The sequence below is a fragment of the Pteropus alecto genome, unplaced genomic scaffold, assembly GCF_000325575.1.
Source record: "Pteropus alecto unplaced genomic scaffold, ASM32557v1 scaffold7, whole genome shotgun sequence".
Taxonomy (NCBI): Eukaryota; Metazoa; Chordata; class Mammalia; order Chiroptera; family Pteropodidae; genus Pteropus; species Pteropus alecto.
The window spans coordinates 45041800-45059661 of record NW_006494614.1 but is presented as its reverse complement, the minus strand read 5'-3'; the positions used below and the strand labels follow the sequence as shown (position 1 = coordinate 45059661).

The 17862-nt window shown below is 31.8% G+C and overlaps 1 protein-coding gene across 2 annotated transcripts in view; it reads left to right on the top strand.

Annotated features, from left to right (window-relative positions):
• The window catches only part of LOC102880739 (F-BAR and double SH3 domains protein 2), a 143337-nt gene that overhangs the window by 57142 nt on the left and 68333 nt on the right, over positions 1-17862 (top strand). For both annotated transcript variants that reach the window (XM_025042848.1, XM_025042847.1), the window contains exon 3: positions 370-415. In XM_025042848.1, coding sequence (XP_024898616.1) covers positions 370-415 — 46 coding nt within the window. The remainder of the gene's footprint in view (positions 1-369; positions 416-17862) is intronic.

Below are 17862 nucleotides of genomic sequence, written 5' to 3'. Positions count from 1 at the left end.
TATAGCTTTTACTATATGCTAGACACTATTTTGAGTACATTATACATTTTAATTAACTAAATTTTATGTTATCCTTGTGAGGTGGGTACTGTTACTATTCCAATTTTACCAGAGAGGAAGCTGAAGCACAGAGAAGTCAAGTGACTTGAGTAAGGTCATACAGCTAGTAAGTGGTGCAGCTAGGATTTGAATGTAGATTGCCTGACTCCAGAGTCTTTGATGTCAGCAGTATTCCTAGGCACGTAAGATGAATGAAATATTGTCCTTTCTTTTAACACAGCTTATCAGGCAGTATTTGAGGGTGTGTTGATAAATTTAAATGAAATTATCGTTATATTTTTGGTAATGAATTTTTATTTGTATTTTTAGGACATTCAGTCAGAAGAAGGCTGCTATTGAAAGAGAGTATGCACAGGTAAGCTTGGTAATAGAGGTCCCCAATCTAGGTATACCTCTTTATAAGGTGTAAGAGCAAATATGGTTGTTGGAGAGAAGCCTTGGTATCATTGTATCTTCCTTCTCAATTCTGGCTATCTCGCTTTGATTCCCCTTTTACTCTATTTGAATCTTCAGATGAGTTAAATTGCTCATCTGACTACAAAGAAGGTCATGGACCTTTTGGGAGAAGATAATATTTACAATATTTGTAAAGTATTTACAAGTATAAACAATAATACATTTAACAAGTATATATATTCATTTTCCCTTGTATATTTCATTCTCTGCAGTTTTTTGAAAGTTTGTTATTTTCATTCAGGCATTTATTTATTTCTCATTAGGTCCCTGTTGATAGAGAATGGTGTGCTTTTAGTGGATGGTATGGCATTATTTCTAGGGATCTTAAGCATTTTCTTCTTTTATTTTAATTAAACTCTTATTTGCTCCCAGATAGTTAAATGTGTCAAGAAAAATTTGTATGGCTATATCATTTTGCGGATATGTAAGAATTAATAACTTACTCTTTTTTGTACAAAAGCAGTTTAACATAATTTGGAAATTTTAGCCCTTGTAAGCAATTAATGTCTGTGTGGAGGAGAATTCTAAAATTGATCCATCCCCCCCAAAATTATAAAAGTAGTATTTGTAACAAAATTTAAAAATACAGGAGAACGTTAGAAGGAAAAATTAACTCCCAGGAAATGGTGTATATAGTAACCTCGCTGCTGTTATTGATATTCTTATTATAAATAATGAAATTGGGGCATGATTTTTTTTGTACTTTGTCAAATTTTGATTTTAGTTTTATCCCGATTTCATTGTAGTTAACCAGGTAGCTATCCGTATTTTATTTGATAGTCTTAGAAGAGAATTATCTGTTCCTTGAAAACTAGATATACTCATTAATTTAGTCATTAGTTATTGAGTGCTTGTTATATATCAGGTGCTATATATAATGAATATCATCAGTTCTAATATTAATTGCATTTATTCTATGCAATTATAGTAATTATAGCTAACATTTATTGAATCCTTACATTATACTAGCACTTTGCTCATTATTTTATGTATATTATCTGGTTTAATCCTCAGTAAACCTATGAAATTGTGATAGTTACTCCCCTTTACAGATATATTTCTGTTGAGATCAGAATATATGATCTGCTTTTGAAATTTAATATAAAGTGAAATTTTTGTATGTTATATCCTTCTGTAATATGGTTTAAAGTTTTAATAATTAAATAGGACAGGTTTATGATTAAAAATATAAAATAGTACATTAAATTGTATGAAAAGTAGCAGTTCTCTGCCCCACTACCAGTCTTATTTCTCAGAGAAAAAATTAAAAGCGGGTGCTTCTTTTGGTTCTCCTGATGATTATTTCCATATCTTTAAATAATGTGCTTATAACTGATTTTTGATTTATCAACTCTAGACATTATTGCTCAATTACTTCTTATAATAAATGAGAAATTAGCTTCCTAAGCCATTTCTTTCCAGCCTACTCTTCTCAATATAATTTGTCACTATAAATTTAGACTTCTGCTCCTTATTTTATTAAATTTATATATTTATGTATATATAGATATATTTATATATGTATAGATATATCTATTTATGAGTATATATGTATGTATACAGTATAGTGGAATTACATTTACAGAGCAGTCAAATTTACTCTTAAAAAATTTCTTTTAATGTCCATCAAGTAGATTATACCTGGTTTTGTTTATATAATTTGTAAACTGTGTAAGGTACCTAATAATGTATATTTCATAATTTCACAGAATAGTAATCAGAAATTAAAGTGTTCTAGAATCTATCTGCTTGGGGCAGGTGAGCAAAATTTATGGAAAGCCAGTTTGCTGATTCTTTTTGTTATTTGTCATTTTTGTCTGTTAGATGATTTTTCTCAGTTCTCACTCTTCAATGTTTTCAGTATTAAATTTCATTTTTTTCTTGAGGATATAGACAAAGCTATCTCTTCTCTCTTCTTTGGTTGCCAAAACAATGTTTTTACTTCTTGTCAATAGAGAAACCCCTAAAATAATTGACACATTCTTTCTATAGATTTTGCCAGTATGTACTGATTATGTCAGGCTTATTATTCACATTCCCTATCTGAGGACATACCCTTGATGATACGGTATGGTCACAGAAGACAATTGCACTATTTAAATTATTTCTTTTTCTTCTCTGGCTCAATATAGAGTTTAAAATTGTTAGGTTGAAATATAACATATACAATAAGATGGACAGATCTTGAGTATACTGTTTGATACATTTTTATGAAGTAAACACAGTCATGTAACTGCTACCCAGAATAAAATATAGACTATTACTAGAGCTCCAGAAGCAGTCATTATTCATACCTTCCAGTGGTAACCAGTAGACTCTCTTTTATCAGAATAGTCATTACCTTTGAATTTCTCACTGTTTTTGAATTTAAATTGAATGGTATAGTATAGCATATACTCTTCTGTGTTTGATTTCTTTTATCCAGCATTATGTTTTTGAGGTTCATTAATATTGTTGCATGTAAGAGTAGTTGATTCTTTTTCATTACTATATAGTTTCTACTGAATGAATATATCATACATAGTTTGTTTTTCCAGTTTACTAATGATTAAAATTTGAGTTATTTCCAGTTTTGGATGATTTTGACTAATGCTTGTGAGCAAAAGATTTATACATGTGCTTTGACGGACATATAGATACATTTCTGTTAGGTATGTACCTAGGAGTAGAACTACTGGGCCATTGGGTATATATGTATGTCCCACTTTAGTAGATACAGCTGGTTTTCCAAAATGATTGTACCAATTTACACTCTCAACAGCAATGTATGAGAGTTCTAGGTATTCCACATCTTTGTAGACACTTAGACATTTGGTATTCTCTAAAATTAAAAAGAGTGATATTTGAGTGAGCATATAGTAGTATCTCATTTCTTTTTAAATAAGCTTTAAAAAATGGACATATAACATGCATACAGAAAAGTGTGCAGATTCTAAGTGGACAGCTCCATGAATTTTCAAAGTGCACACCCATATATAACTAGTACCCAGGTCAAGAAGCAGAATATCAACACTGCCCCAGAAATCCCTCTTGTTCTCCCACCATTAGCGCCCTCACTCTCACACAAGTATTCACTATACTAACTTTTTTAAACAGGCTTATCGAGATTTAATTAATATGCAGTAAACTGCACAACTTACAATTTGATAAGTTTTGACGTGTATTCCTGTGAAACTATTGTCACGATTAAGATAATGAACATGTCTGTAACCTGCAAAAACTTTGTCATGTCCCATTATATTCCCTCTCTTCCAATCACCCTCTCCTCGAATCTATTTTTCCCATCATCCTCAGACAACCACTCATCTACTTTCATCACTATAGTTGGCAATTTTAGAATTTTAATTTAATTCTGTAAAAATGGAATCATACAGTATGTACTCCATTTTGTCTAGCTTTGATTCAGCATAATTTGTAATTTATGTTGTATCAGTAGTTTATTTATTTTTATTACTGAATCATATTTTATTGTATGGCTATATGACAATTTATGTATTTACTTATTGATGGACGTTTGAGTTATTTTTATTTTTTTGGACATTTCTCCTGGGTAAATACATAGGAATTGACTGGCTGGATCATTTTTAACTCCTTAAGTAACTTCCAAACTGTTTTACAAAGAGGTTGTAGCATTTTACATTCCCACTATCAGTATATAACTGAGAGTACCAGTTGCTCTATATCCTCCCCAAGGCTGGATCTAGTTAGTCTTTTCAATTTTAGAGATCGTAACAGATTCATAGTGGTATTTATTGTGGTTTTAATATGTGTTTATCTAAAAGCTAATTATGCTAAGCATCATATTCATGTGTTTATTTGCTATCCATACATATTCTTTGGCGACGTGTTTATTCAAATCTTTTGCTGATTTTTAAAAGTTGAGTGGTTTGTTTTCTTTATTTTTTAAAACGTTTTATTATGAAAAAATTTTAAGCATATATGAAAGTAAAAGCAGTTTGTAGAACAATGAATTCTTATTAGCCATCAGCCAGCTTCAACTATTATCAATACGTTATGAAACTATTTCACTTATGGCTCCTCACACGCTATCCTTTGCTGGTTACTTTTTAAAAATACTTTTGTGAGGCATAATTTATATATCACTAAAATTTATCCATTTTAATGTATAATTAAGTGATTTTTAGTGAATGTATAGAATTATGCAGCCATCAGCACAATACAGTCATAGAACATTTTTATCAACTCAGTGGGTTTCCTGTACCTGTTTGTAGTCAGTCTTTGTTGCCTGAGGCAGCCATCAGCTTTATGTCTCTATAAATATTCTGGACATATCATAAAAATGTACTCTTATGGTATATAATCTTGTCTGGCTTCTTTCATTTAGCAAATGTTTTTGAAGTTCATGCATGTTTTGTTATATATCTATAATTCATTCCTTTTTTTGTGAGCAGTATTTCGTGATATGGATATATATTACATTTTGTTTTTTCATTCACTAATTGTTGGGTACTTGGATTGTTTCCAGTTTTAGCTATTATGTATAATGCTGCTGCAGACATTCACATGCTAGTTTTTATTAGGACTTGTGTTTTCATATTCTTGGGTATATACCTAGGAGTGGAACTATCAGGTCATTTGGTAAATTTATGTTTAACTTTTTAAGAAATGGCCAGACTGTTTTCTAAATTGGCTTTACAACTTTGCATTCCCACTAGCAGTGTATGAAGGTTCCAGTTCCACATCCTCGCCAATAATTGTCATTGTCTGTCTTTCTAATTATAGCTGTTATTATGAATAAAATCCTTATGAATGGTGTGCCACTGTGAACATTCTTGTATGTATCTTTTGGTGACTATGAATGTGGTCTATTGGGTATATACCTAAGGAACGATTTGCTGTGTCATAGGATATGTGTTGTTCAGCTTTGGAATATATGCAATGGTTTTCTAAAGTGATTGTTGCAATTTACACTTCAACCAGCAGTGAATGAGAATTGTAGTTTCTTTAAAACCTTTGTTTTGTCTGTGGTTTTCATTTTAGCCTTTCTGGTGAGTTTATAGGGGTAAAGAAATTGTGGATTTGATTAGCATTTTCCAGATCACTAATGAAAGTTAAGGAAATTTTCAGACATTGGTTGAGCATTTGGATCTTTTGTTTCATGAAGAACCTGTTAAAGTCTCTTGTTGGCTTTTTTCTTTATATATTCTGGATTTGAATCCTTTGTCGGATACATGTATTATAGATATCTCTTTAATCTCATGCAGAAATATCATGTTTTATGGCTTGCTTTTTATCTATTAGTTTCTTTTGATGAAAACGAGTTCTCAATTTTAACGAAATATGATTTATTTTCTTTTATAGTCAGTGTTTTTTTATGTCTTATTCAAGAATTCATTGCTACGCTAAGGTCTACCTAAGATATTATGTAATATTATGGAATTTTTACTGTTTAATCTTTCACGTTTAGTGCCATGGCCTATCTGAAGTAAACTTTTGTATATGCTGTGGGATTGGGGTCAAGATTTCATTTTCTATGTGGATATCCATTGAGGCAGCACCAGATATTGAAAAGTTTATCCTCCCATTCCACAATATTATAGTGATAATTTGTGGTAAATTAGGTAGCTATATATGTGTAAGTCTGTTTTTGGACTTTTTTTTATTCCATTAATGTATTTTTTTGAAATCTTTTTGCCAATATTGCACTGTTTTAATTACTATAACTCTATAATAAATCTTGATATCTGGTAGTATAAGAGCCTTCACTGTTTTTGGCCTTTTATATTTCCATGTACATTTTAGAATCAGTTCGTTTATTTCCCCCAACATGCTAGTTGGGGTTTTGATTGGGATTGCTTTGAATCTTTAGGTCAACTTGGGGAGAATTAACATCTTAACAATATTGAGTCTTTCAAACCATGAACATCTCTATTTAGTTCTTTAATTTTCTCAGGTTTTCCAGTATTTTAAATACTGTACAGGTTTTGAGTTTATCCAACCCTTCGTTTTGTTAGAGACCTCTTTTCCTGAGCCAGCACCCTCTTGTTTCCACCTCGGTTTTCTCTGTGGTTGCTGTATAACTCTCACTTGAATGTTTTTCTTTCTTTCTTGTGTTGGATTGATCGTTGGGCTCTACTTTTCTTCTTAATTTAATCCTTTATTTTAATAAGTTTTTTGAAATATTTTATGCAGTAATGTCCTAAGGTTTTATATTTATATGTATATATATAATTTCACTATAATCTAATAAAGTTTTGTGAAGAACAGGCTTTGAGCACACAGAATACTTTAAGTCCCTGATATAACTTTAGAGAGCTACACGGTTTCTTTCATATGGATATAACAAAAGTGAAAGATATTTTTTGTAGTAGACTCTGGAAATCAAATGGAAAAAAATCATCTGTCTTCTCTTGTAGCAATTGCCTTTATTAATTAATTAATGTTCTATGATATAACCTTATAATATTTTCTATGTACATGTATACACTTTAAATATATTGAGTGGATTTATTTAAAATTTATAAAAGTATGGTTTATTCAGTGTATCCTTTCTTTAGTTATCAGGATTTTATGAACAACTTTCCATATTATCATTGAAATAACTACGTATTATAATTTGGGATAATTATATTTAATTTTATTTGTTATACTGTCATTTATTTAACTAATATTTTGTTCAGTTTTTAGGTTATTTCTAGTTTTACTTTTTACATAAATAATTTCTTAAATGTAAAAGCCAATATATTCTTAACTGTTACATTTATATACATTTTAAAATCAACTGAAAATTAGACCATTTGTCATTATTGTGGGGATTTCCTTTAGTGGGTCTGCTAGTTATTAAATTGAAAATACATGAAATATCTCTGTTACCAGCTGTCTAATAGTGTTTTGGAATGCCACTATTATAAGCTTTCCTTTTGGGAAGTTCCATAGGTTTGGCTATTATTTTTTGTTGCATCATCTAAATAGTCAAGACTAAATATCTCAAAAAGAAATGGAATCACAATTTATATGAGCAACCGCTTTGAACTTTTTATTTCTTCTATCAGTTTTATCAGTTTTAAAATGGTATTTAAAAATATGGTGGTTGTGTTTTGGTTCCTTTTTAATATTTTTGTCTTGTGGTTTATCTCTGTCATGGGTTCAATCTTATGAATGTTGATGTTTCCTTAGTTAGACCATAAAATAAATGGGAATCTATGCTCTGGAAAGATCTACTACATTTATTTATTTATTTATTTTTTGGGTAAACTACTGTTTTAAAATTAGATGTTTATTTTAATATATACAAGTTTTCATGTGTTGAGAATATTTATCGAGCAGTCTTCTAGGACTGTATGTAGCAGTGCCCAAAAAAGAAAGAAAGAAAAAAGTCCTAGCACCAATGGAGCTTATATTCTGTGGTTGTGCGTCATCTTCCAATTAAATAAATTAACTTCTTTCTCTTCAGAGCCACTGATACGGTACTATAATCAGTTGGAAAAAATGACCTTTATAGTATTATTACTAGTGGTGTACGTTGCCATTCTCTTACAAAGGATTGATTGGCCAAAAAGGCTGAGGAGTATTTGTGAGATTTAGAGAGCATACAGATAAGCTATCTGAATAGAAAAACAAAGGAAAATAATTCAAGTGAGATTGATCATATGAGAGCAATTCAAAAAAATAGTACCTCAAGCACATGCAGAGTAAATTTGTAATACATATTTAGGGTAATATTAGAAGAAGGAAATAAAATAATATTACATAATCTTATTTACACTCAAAAGGGTTTGAGCCCTGAACTTCAAGTGGCTTGTTGCTTTCAGTTTCTTACAAAGATATTAATGTTTATTTTTAAGCATAGTTTGTGAAATTTACTTTGTAATTCTCCAGAAATAACAGATGTGTTGCATATCTATTTATACAAACAGAACAAATGAATCTCTGAAAGCACAGAAGCCATATGAATCACTAAACAACATTAAATATTAGAGTAAAATCAAGGTGTTGGTAAAATCATTTGCAGTACTCAAACCGAAGTTGCTAAAGGCAAGTTCTGTGTATTAATATACTTCCTGTAGTCTTTGGCAGAATGCTGCTAGTGAAGGAAGGATACAAAAAGTTACTGTGGCTGGAGAGAAAGAGCAGGAAAAGATTGTGGACTTTAAGGGCGGTTCCTTGCCTGAGGACAAACACAGAGCAAATATGGACACCCTGTCAAATACCCTCTGGTAATCACACTGTTGCATTTAAGTTTTTGCTATTTTTATTTTTTTAAGAAATAAACTTATGAAAAGTTGGGTGTACTACCCAAGAAGTTAGTGTTATATGCATGTGGTGGGATTCTTCTTTGGTAAATTTCATCAGCATAGAAGTTTAAAATGTAACTTAATTTAGCTATGTGCAGTTAGCTTTCTGGCTATTGCTATTAAAAAAGCATCGGTAAAATTATTTGACATAGTGGACTATATACTTGGAACTCTATGTTCTGCCAGTCTCATCATGTAGAACAGTAAGGAGAACTATCTTGATAGAAAGTTGGGAGTTGTTTTCTGTGTGCATACTGATACTTATTTTAAAAAATTATTTTATTTTTGAGTGCCTCAGTAATGGTTAGAAATACATTTGAGGAAAAGAATAAACTAATTTTTTTTCCTCAAAATACTCAATATAGTTTGGTTAATAAAGTTTTAAAAACTATATTAAAAGAAGAAATTCTGTATATGAGAAAATGTTCGTATTCCTTGGCATATAAATTTGCTAGTGAGTTTTGTCTTTTTTGTGGCTATTCTATAGCACCCATTTAAACAAGTGAGTGGAAATTATTGCTTATACTGCTTTTATTCTTTTCCTCCCCAAATCCGTCATTTATATTAGTGAATTTAGTGTTAGGCCTGGATAAAAGAGGGATTACAGAGAGGGAGAGAATTCAAACTAGAGCTGTAGTTTCGAACTTTTCCATGTGTTAATGTGCCTTTTCCTCCCCTCCTTTTACACAGGGCACACTGGTCTGTACATGTCTTCACTCATTTGTTCTTTGCCTGGTCCTGCTAGTTGAGTTTGGGTCTCTTGCTCCAACCGTTGATCAAAAACGATGATTAAAAAAAAATACTTCCCCTGTTTCAACCTCCCTATATAAGTTTCAGTTTATGTTGTGGACTCTTAACATTCTCTGTTCTATGGGTTAAACAACATAGTACAGAGAATGAATTGCTTTGTATCAGGCACTGTTCTAAGTACTTTACAGCCATTCTCATTTATGTTTTTCCAATAACTCTTTGGGGTAATAACTATTATTCTCATTTTACAGATGTGCAAGTAAAGTAACTTCTCAGCGTCTTTTGTCTTCTGCTCCTTTCTCCCTTTTCCTTAAAATCTAGTTCTGGGCGCGTTTTGAAAGAGACATTGGCAAACTGAAATGCGTCCAGAAGATGACCACAGATGATACTGAGTCTGGAAATCATGCTATTTGGGGAAATGGTTGTAGGGGCTTACATTATGGAGTGTGTGTGTGTGTAAAATCTGACTAATTTCTTGTAACTCTGAAGTGCAGAACTAGGAACAAGGAGTTGAGAGATCAGGATGACAAAAGATGTTTTCTAGTTAGAGCAAATCCAGAATGGAGGGAACTGTTGTCTTCAAGAAGTGTTAAAGTAAAATAATTGGTAGACCTTTATGTAATATATTTTTTTCCTTAAAATTTTTCTTTAATATTTCTTGCTGCTTATAATATTACATGGCAAATAAAACATCTGGAAAGTAAATGGCAAATAAAACATTCTTGTCTGAAGTGTGCCAATTTGCAACTTCTGATTTAATTGTTCTAGGTTTTATTTCTTAATCGGACTGAATTCTGAGTTTTGAGGCCAAATTATTTTCGCTCTCAACAGAACTGCTTTCACTGAGATGTAATGAGAGTCACTGTTCACTTAGTAATATGTCCAATTTTAATCTTTTAAAAATCCACCATCATTTATCAAGCACCTGCTTCATCACTGGCATGATGCTAGGTGCTGAGGGTGTGAAGAGGTTGAATGCTGTGCGTGCATGCGTGCGTGCGTGCGTGTGTGTGTTCAGGAGGTTGGTATGTTAACTGGTTAGCGCTGGAATGTTATCAAGTACTACAGGGAGTAATGTGAGAGGAAGTTGAGGAACAGATAGTACCTATGTCGTATAAGAGCCTTATAGGAAATAGCTTGATGAAATAGACTGCCTTTATTGTAGAGATATTATTGTGGGTATTGCCTATTACATCATTAACAGACCATTTGTTATATGAAAGCTATGAACATCTTTGTTTACCCTATGCTTTCTGCTTGGAACAATGCAGTTCTTATCACTAATAACTTTTTATTTTTGCTCTGACTGCCTAGAAATTCAGTCTGAGGAACTGTAGCCTATATGTCTATATTCTAACTTTTTACCTGGTCTTGGTCTATTATCATGTTTAATTTTCTCTGATTCTCCTTTTTGTACATATTTGTATAAGACATATATTATTGTATTATACATAATCTGAGAAGTCATTTTAGATTCTTTGTAGAATGAAACTGACCACCAATAAATATCTAAGGCTGTAAAGCAAAACAAGTTTATTAGAAGTCTTAAAGGATTTGAATCTGTGAGACACAGATTCAGGGGAAAACCTGAAATATACTCTGGGGAAGACAAAGAGAGCAAGAGCTTATAAAGGCAAAAATCATAAGTTGTAACAAAAGAAACTTGTCTTATTGTCTGTTGAACATGGTGTGATGACTAGTTCAAAAAAGGTTGTTAAGGTCCAGGTGGTGGTACTCTAGGGTAAGCAAGTTCCAGGATGTGCTTCTATGGCAAGCATGAAAGTACACGAGTTAAAACTTCATTTGAGTTCTCTATGCAAATGAAGGATACTAGTTGGTGAAGTGGATTGGCTTCTTTCAAGATGAAGTGTGCAGATGGTCTGTTTGCTATGGCGAGGAGGAAGTAGAGCTCAAGATGTTCAGAGGTGGAATAAGCATAAGGCAAACCTCTTTGTGACCTAAAAGCTTCATTTCAGTTCCCTTGACATAAATGACTATATCATGGCAATTTCCATTCACAAATCTAAGGTAATAAACTTTACTTTTTGCTGATTAGTACAGCATAGGCTTATAAAGAATATAATTGCATTGGAGTATCTGAATCTTCCAAAGTATGAGCAATTTACCATTTATGAATCTAGATGTTTTATTTACTTTTTGGGAACTCAGAGTCATTTGTTAATCTGAACCTCTTGTCTTCAATTCTGGAAAAAATTTCACTCATTATTTCTGCAAATATTTCTTCAATATTTTTTCTATCCATTTATTCTAAAACTTCTTATTGTCATAAATTGGATCCTTTCAGTCTGTCTCCCATGTCTCTTAGTTGCTCTTTTACATTTTTTATTCTTTGTTCTGTGTGCTGCATTCTAGATAAATTATCCAGTTTGAACTTCCAGTTCACCAGTTCTGTGTTCAACTGTGTCTATTTGAGGATTTTATCCTATCTGTTGCTCTCTAGAGACCATATTTTTTATTTCTAGGATTTTTTATTAGTTCTTTAAAGGTATATATTTGTCATATAATATATGTATATGTGTGTGTGTCACCAGTTTTTGTTTCAGTTCTGAGTGGTTTCATAATTTCTTATTCTTTTAGAAGTGGAAATGATTTTTAAGTTTATCTCTTTGGGTACTTATTTTGAAGTCTTTGTTAGACTGTTCTATATAATTAATTTCATATCAAGCACATTTGTGTTCCAGTCATTGATCTTGTTAATAGTGTAAAAAGTGATGACGCTTTAAACCAAAAATACATAAAGAAATCTAATGGTTTAGTTCTGCTTGTATGTTTTCATGACAGCTTATTTTTAAAGAGGAAATTATTTCTTCATTTATCTCTTTGGATACCTCAAGTATACTTAAGTTGAAGTTCTCATAAGACTTTTAAATGATTTTATTTGAAGTAATTTTGTGTTCAACTGTTGGAATATTGGTTTAAAGTCCCATTTGAGAAGAGATTGTTGATATTACTCTTTCTTTTTGTGCTTGTCCTTCTCTGTCTAGTTGTTTTATACTTGTCTTCTTTCAGCTTTTAAGTCCCCAGTCTAGAGCCAGGTCTTATAATGATGGTTCACAGCTCTTGAACATAGTGATATTGAGGATATGGCAGATCTAGCCACTGAACTAGTGGAGAAAATGTGGTTGTTTTTGATTTAATTCAAGACTGTGTCTGGGTTTTTTTTTTTTTTTTTTTTGCTTCTATTTGTCAGCAGTTCTGTGTAACCTCTTGTCCTGGCAGCTGTTCATAGCATTTTTTCAGCTTCTCTTTGTGAACACAGGAATCCCACACTAGCCTCTGGTTTCAAGCTATGAACCTGGCTCCTGATCCCTGTCCCACTTGACTTGACTTTATGTAGGAACCAAACTATCCATTGCCTTTTTATTTTATTGTGGTAAAATACACATAATAAAATTTACCGTTTTAAACCATTTTTAAATACACAGTTCATTCGTATTAAATACATTCACATTGTTGTACGGCTATCACCACCATTCACCCCTATAATTCTTTTTATCTTGTAAAACTGAAATTCTACACCCATTTATACAATAGTTCCCCATTCTCCCTTCCCCCTTCCCCTGATAACCACCATTGTACTTACTATCTTTATCATTTTGATTACTTGATGTACCTCATATAAGTGGATTCATACAATATTTGTCTCTCTGTGACTGGCTTATTTCACTAAGCATAATGTTTTCAAATTTCATCCACATTGTAACATATGAAGAATTTCCTTTTTAAGGCTGAATAATATTTCATTGTATATATATACCACATTTTGCTTATCCATTTATCCATTGATGGGCATTCGGGTTGCTTCTATGTTTTAGCCATTATGAATAATGCTGCTGTGAACATTGGTGTACAAATACACTGAGAGCCTACTTCCAATTTTTTTGAGAACCTGTAAGTGGAACTACTGGATCATGTGGTAATTTTTTGAAGTACTGCCATACTGTTTTCCACAGTGGCTGTACCATTTTACATTTCTACTGAACAGGATACAGGGGTTCCAGTTTTTCCACATCCTTGCCGACACGTGTTGTTTTCTGTTTTTTTGATAGTAGCCATCCTAATAGGTGTGAGGTGGTATCTCATTGTAGTTTTGATTTGCATTTCCCTAATTATTAGTGATGTTGACCATCTTTTCATGTGCTTTTAGACATTCATATATCTTCTTCGGAGAAATGTCTGTTCAAGGTCTTTGCCCATTTTTTAACCATTTTTTTTGTTGTTGTCATTGAGTTTTAGGAGTTCTCTAAGTAGTCTGGATGTTAATCGTTTAACATATATGTGATTTGCAAATATTTTCTCGCATTCTGTTAGTTACCTTTTTACTTTGTTCATTGTGTATTTTGATGCACAAAATGTAAAAAATTTTATCACATCTATTTTTTTCTATTGATACCTATTCCTTTGATGTCATAGCGAAGAAATCATTGCCAAATTCAATGTCATGAAGATTTTGTCCTATGTTTTTGTCTAAGAGCTTTATTGTTTTTGGTTTTACATTTAGGTTTTTGATCCATTTTTGAGTTAATTTTTTTGTATAGGGTGTTAGGTAAGGGTCCAACTTTATTCTTTTTCATGTGGATACCCAGATTTCTCTTGTTGAAAAGACTGTCCTTTCTTCATTGAATGGTCTTGGCACCTTTGTCAAAAATAATTTGATCATATGTGTAAGAGTTTATATCTGTGCTCTCCATTCTAATCAGCTGGTTTATATGTCCATCTTTATGTTAATACCACTTTGTTTTGATCATTGTAACTTTGTAGTAAGTTTTAAAATCAGGAAGTATGAGTTATCCAGTTTTCTTTTTATTCAAGATTGGTTTGTCTATTCAGGGTGCCTTGAGATTTCTTTGAATTTTAGGTTTGGTTTTTCTATTTTTGCAAAAAACATAATTGAGATTTTGAAACTGTATATCACTTTGGGTAGTATTGACCTTTTAACAATATTAAGTTTTTCAATTCATGAATATTGTATTTCCATTTATGTCTTTAATTTCAGCAATATTTTAGTTTCATGGTACAGGTCTTTCACTTCCTTGATGAAATTAATTCCTAAATGTTTATTCTTTTTGATATTTTAAATGCAGTTGTTTTTGTAGTTTTCAGATTGTCCATTGTTAATTTTAGAAATGCATTTGATTTTTCTGTATGTTGACTTTGTATCTTGCTACTTTACTGAATTCATTTATTCTAATAGTACTTTGTGGAATGTTTAGGGGTTTTTTTTGTTTGTTTTTTTTTACATATAAAATCATATAGTCTGCAAACAGATAATTTTACTTCTTCCTTTCTAACTTGGATGCCTTTTATTTCTTTTTATTACTCTGGCTAGAACTTCCAATACTTTATTGAATAGAAATGGTAAAAGCAGGCTTCCTTGCTTTGTTTCTGATTTTAGAGGAAAGCTTTTAGTCTTTCACCATTGAATATGATGTACACTCTAGGTTTTCCATATGTGGCTTTTATTATGTGGATATACATTATTCATTCTATTAGTTTGTTGGATTTTTTTTTTTATTATGAAAGGTCGTTGTTGGATTTTGTCATGCTTTCACTGCATCAGGTGAGGTGATCACATGTTTTTTTCCCTTTAGTTTGTGTTGATGTGGAGTGTAATGTTGATCAGTTTTCATGTGTTGAACCACCTGTGCAATCCAGGTCCTCACTTGGTCATGATATATAATCTTTGTAATGTGCTGCTGTTTGCTAGTATTTTGTTGAAAAGTTTGCATTGGTGTTCATAAGGGATATGGTTTGTAGTTTTCTTTCTTGTGGTGTCTTCGTCTGGCTTTGGTATCAGGGTAATGCTGGCCTCATAGAGTTAGGAAGTATTCCCTCCCTTAAATTTTTTGGAAAAGTTCAAGGATTGGTATTGGTTCTTTATTTTTAATTTTTAATTTTTTTTTGGTGTTTTAAAAATATTTTATTACAGTTAGAAAAAGAAAACATTTTAGATCTTTAAATATAGTTAATAAAGCATCTAAGAGATGAGGGTTCATAGATGATAGTCCAGCCTGTATTTCTCTAAAGTTAATTCTGAAACTTCAGGAATAAAATTTTGGGTAAAATTATCTACCAGTGTAGACCAGTTACTCATCTACAGTGTCATGAACAATACTATTTTCTGGACAAAAAGGAAGCTCCAGTTCTTCCAAAGACAGCATAACACAGCTCCTTTCTCAGGAGAAAGGAAGGAGGAGGGCTTCTGCTTTTTCTTGGTGGGTTTCCAGCTGCTGCTGTTTAACCCATTCATGTTGCTGCTTCCCAGCTCACTTTTCCATCTATAACAAAAGACTGATGATGCATCTCACTCAGCAGGCTGTGGTGATCATCCACTGAAGTAAACCTCATAAGTGCTAGAACAGAGCCTGACACATAATAAATGTTCAGTAAATGCCAGCCAGTCTTGTCAATGTTGTTTAATCTAGAGTAAAGCTTCTGAAACGGGAGTTACCAAGTCCTTCAAAATAGTAATGATGGTCTCACATAGTAATTTCTTTTTTTTCTGACTTTATAATAATGTTTTATATACCAGGTTGTTATAGCTAATTAATCACTTTTATACCTTAAAATGAACACCAAATTAATGACACTCCATATTCTTAAACAAAATGATATTAGCACAACATTATTTTCTGGTTAAAGACCTTACTGGAGTATAGATATGTTTGCATACCATATCCGTAATTGCAGGTGTCACTGTAGTAGGAGAGCTATTAACATTCAGTGAATGTTTAAAAAAATACTTGTACCGAAACAGATCATATTAGGCAGGTAATTTAATTATTAGTTTGATTGCTTTTAATCTGGCTCATTAGCCTTCTACTTCAGCACATATCATAATTTGCATGCTTGTGGCAAACTTTAAGTAAAATGACCAAAAGCTTAATATATTTCCCAAGCACAGTATTGGTTCTTTAAACGTTTAGTAGAATTCACCAGTGACGCCATCAGGTCCAGGGCTTTTCTTGGTTAGGTGATTTTTAATTACAATTCAGTATCCTTACTAATTATAGATCTATTTACATTGTCTATTTCTCTGTGATTTATTCTTAGTAGGTTTTGTGTTTCTGGGAATTTGACTATTTCTTTAGGTTATCAGATTTGTTGGCATACAGTTGTTCATTTCACTCTCTTATTAATTCATTTTATTTCTGTAGAATTGGTAATAATGTCCCCACCTTAATTTCTATTTCAGTAGTAAGAGTCTATTATTCTCTTAGCCCATCTAGCTTAAATTTTGTCAATTTTAAAAAATCTTTTTGAAGAACTAACTTCTGGTTTCATTGGTTTTCTCTATTGTTTTTCTCTTCTCTTTCTTGTATCCCTACTCTAATCCTTATTTTCTTCCTTCTGCTTGCTTTAGGTTTAGTTTGTTCTCCTTTTTGTAATTTCTTATGTTAAAGTTAGATTGAGATCTCTCTTGTTTTTAATAGTAATCATTTATAGCTATAAATTTCTCACTTGATACCACTTTTACTGTCACATAATTTTTCATTTTCATGCATCTCTAAGTATTTTCTAATTTCCTTTGTGATTTCTTCTTTAACTCATTTTTTGTAAAAGTGTATTGTTTACACAATTTTGTTCATTTTTCTGTTTTACATTTTTACTGATTTCTAACTTCTTCCCATTGTGGTCAGAGAAGATACTTTGTATGGTATCTTTTTAAATCTGTTGAGACTTAATATGTGGCCTAACATATGGTTTATCTTGGAAAATGTCCCAACTGCACTTGAGAAGAATGTGTGTTCTTTTGTTGGGTAGAGTGTTCCAGATATGTTTGATAGATCTCATTAGTTTTTTTATATTAAGACTTCTGTGTCCTTACTTATCTTCTGTCTGGTTGTTCTGTCCATTATTGTGAGTGGGAATTGATCTTTACTTGTCTTGTTGATTATAGCTATTCCAACAGGTGTCTCATTGTGGTTTCAATTTGCATTTCCCTAATAGCTAGTGATGTCGAGCATCTTTTCATTTATCTGTTGGCCATTTGTATGTCCTCTAGGGAGAAGTGTCTGTTCAGGTCCTCTGCCCATTTTTTGATTGGATCGTTTGTTTTTTTGTTGTTATTGAGTCATATGAGTTCTTTGAATATTTTGGATATTAGGCCCTTATCGGAGGTGTTGCTTACAAATCTATTTTCCCATTCGGATGGTTGTCTCTTTACCTTGTTGACTATTCCTTTTGCTGAGCAGAAGCTTTTTAGTTTGATGTAGTCCCATTCATTTATTTTTGCTCTTACTTCCCTTACCTTTGAGGTCAAATTTATAAAATCCTCTTTAAGTCCAAGGTCCTTGAGTTTAGTTCCTAAGTTTTATTC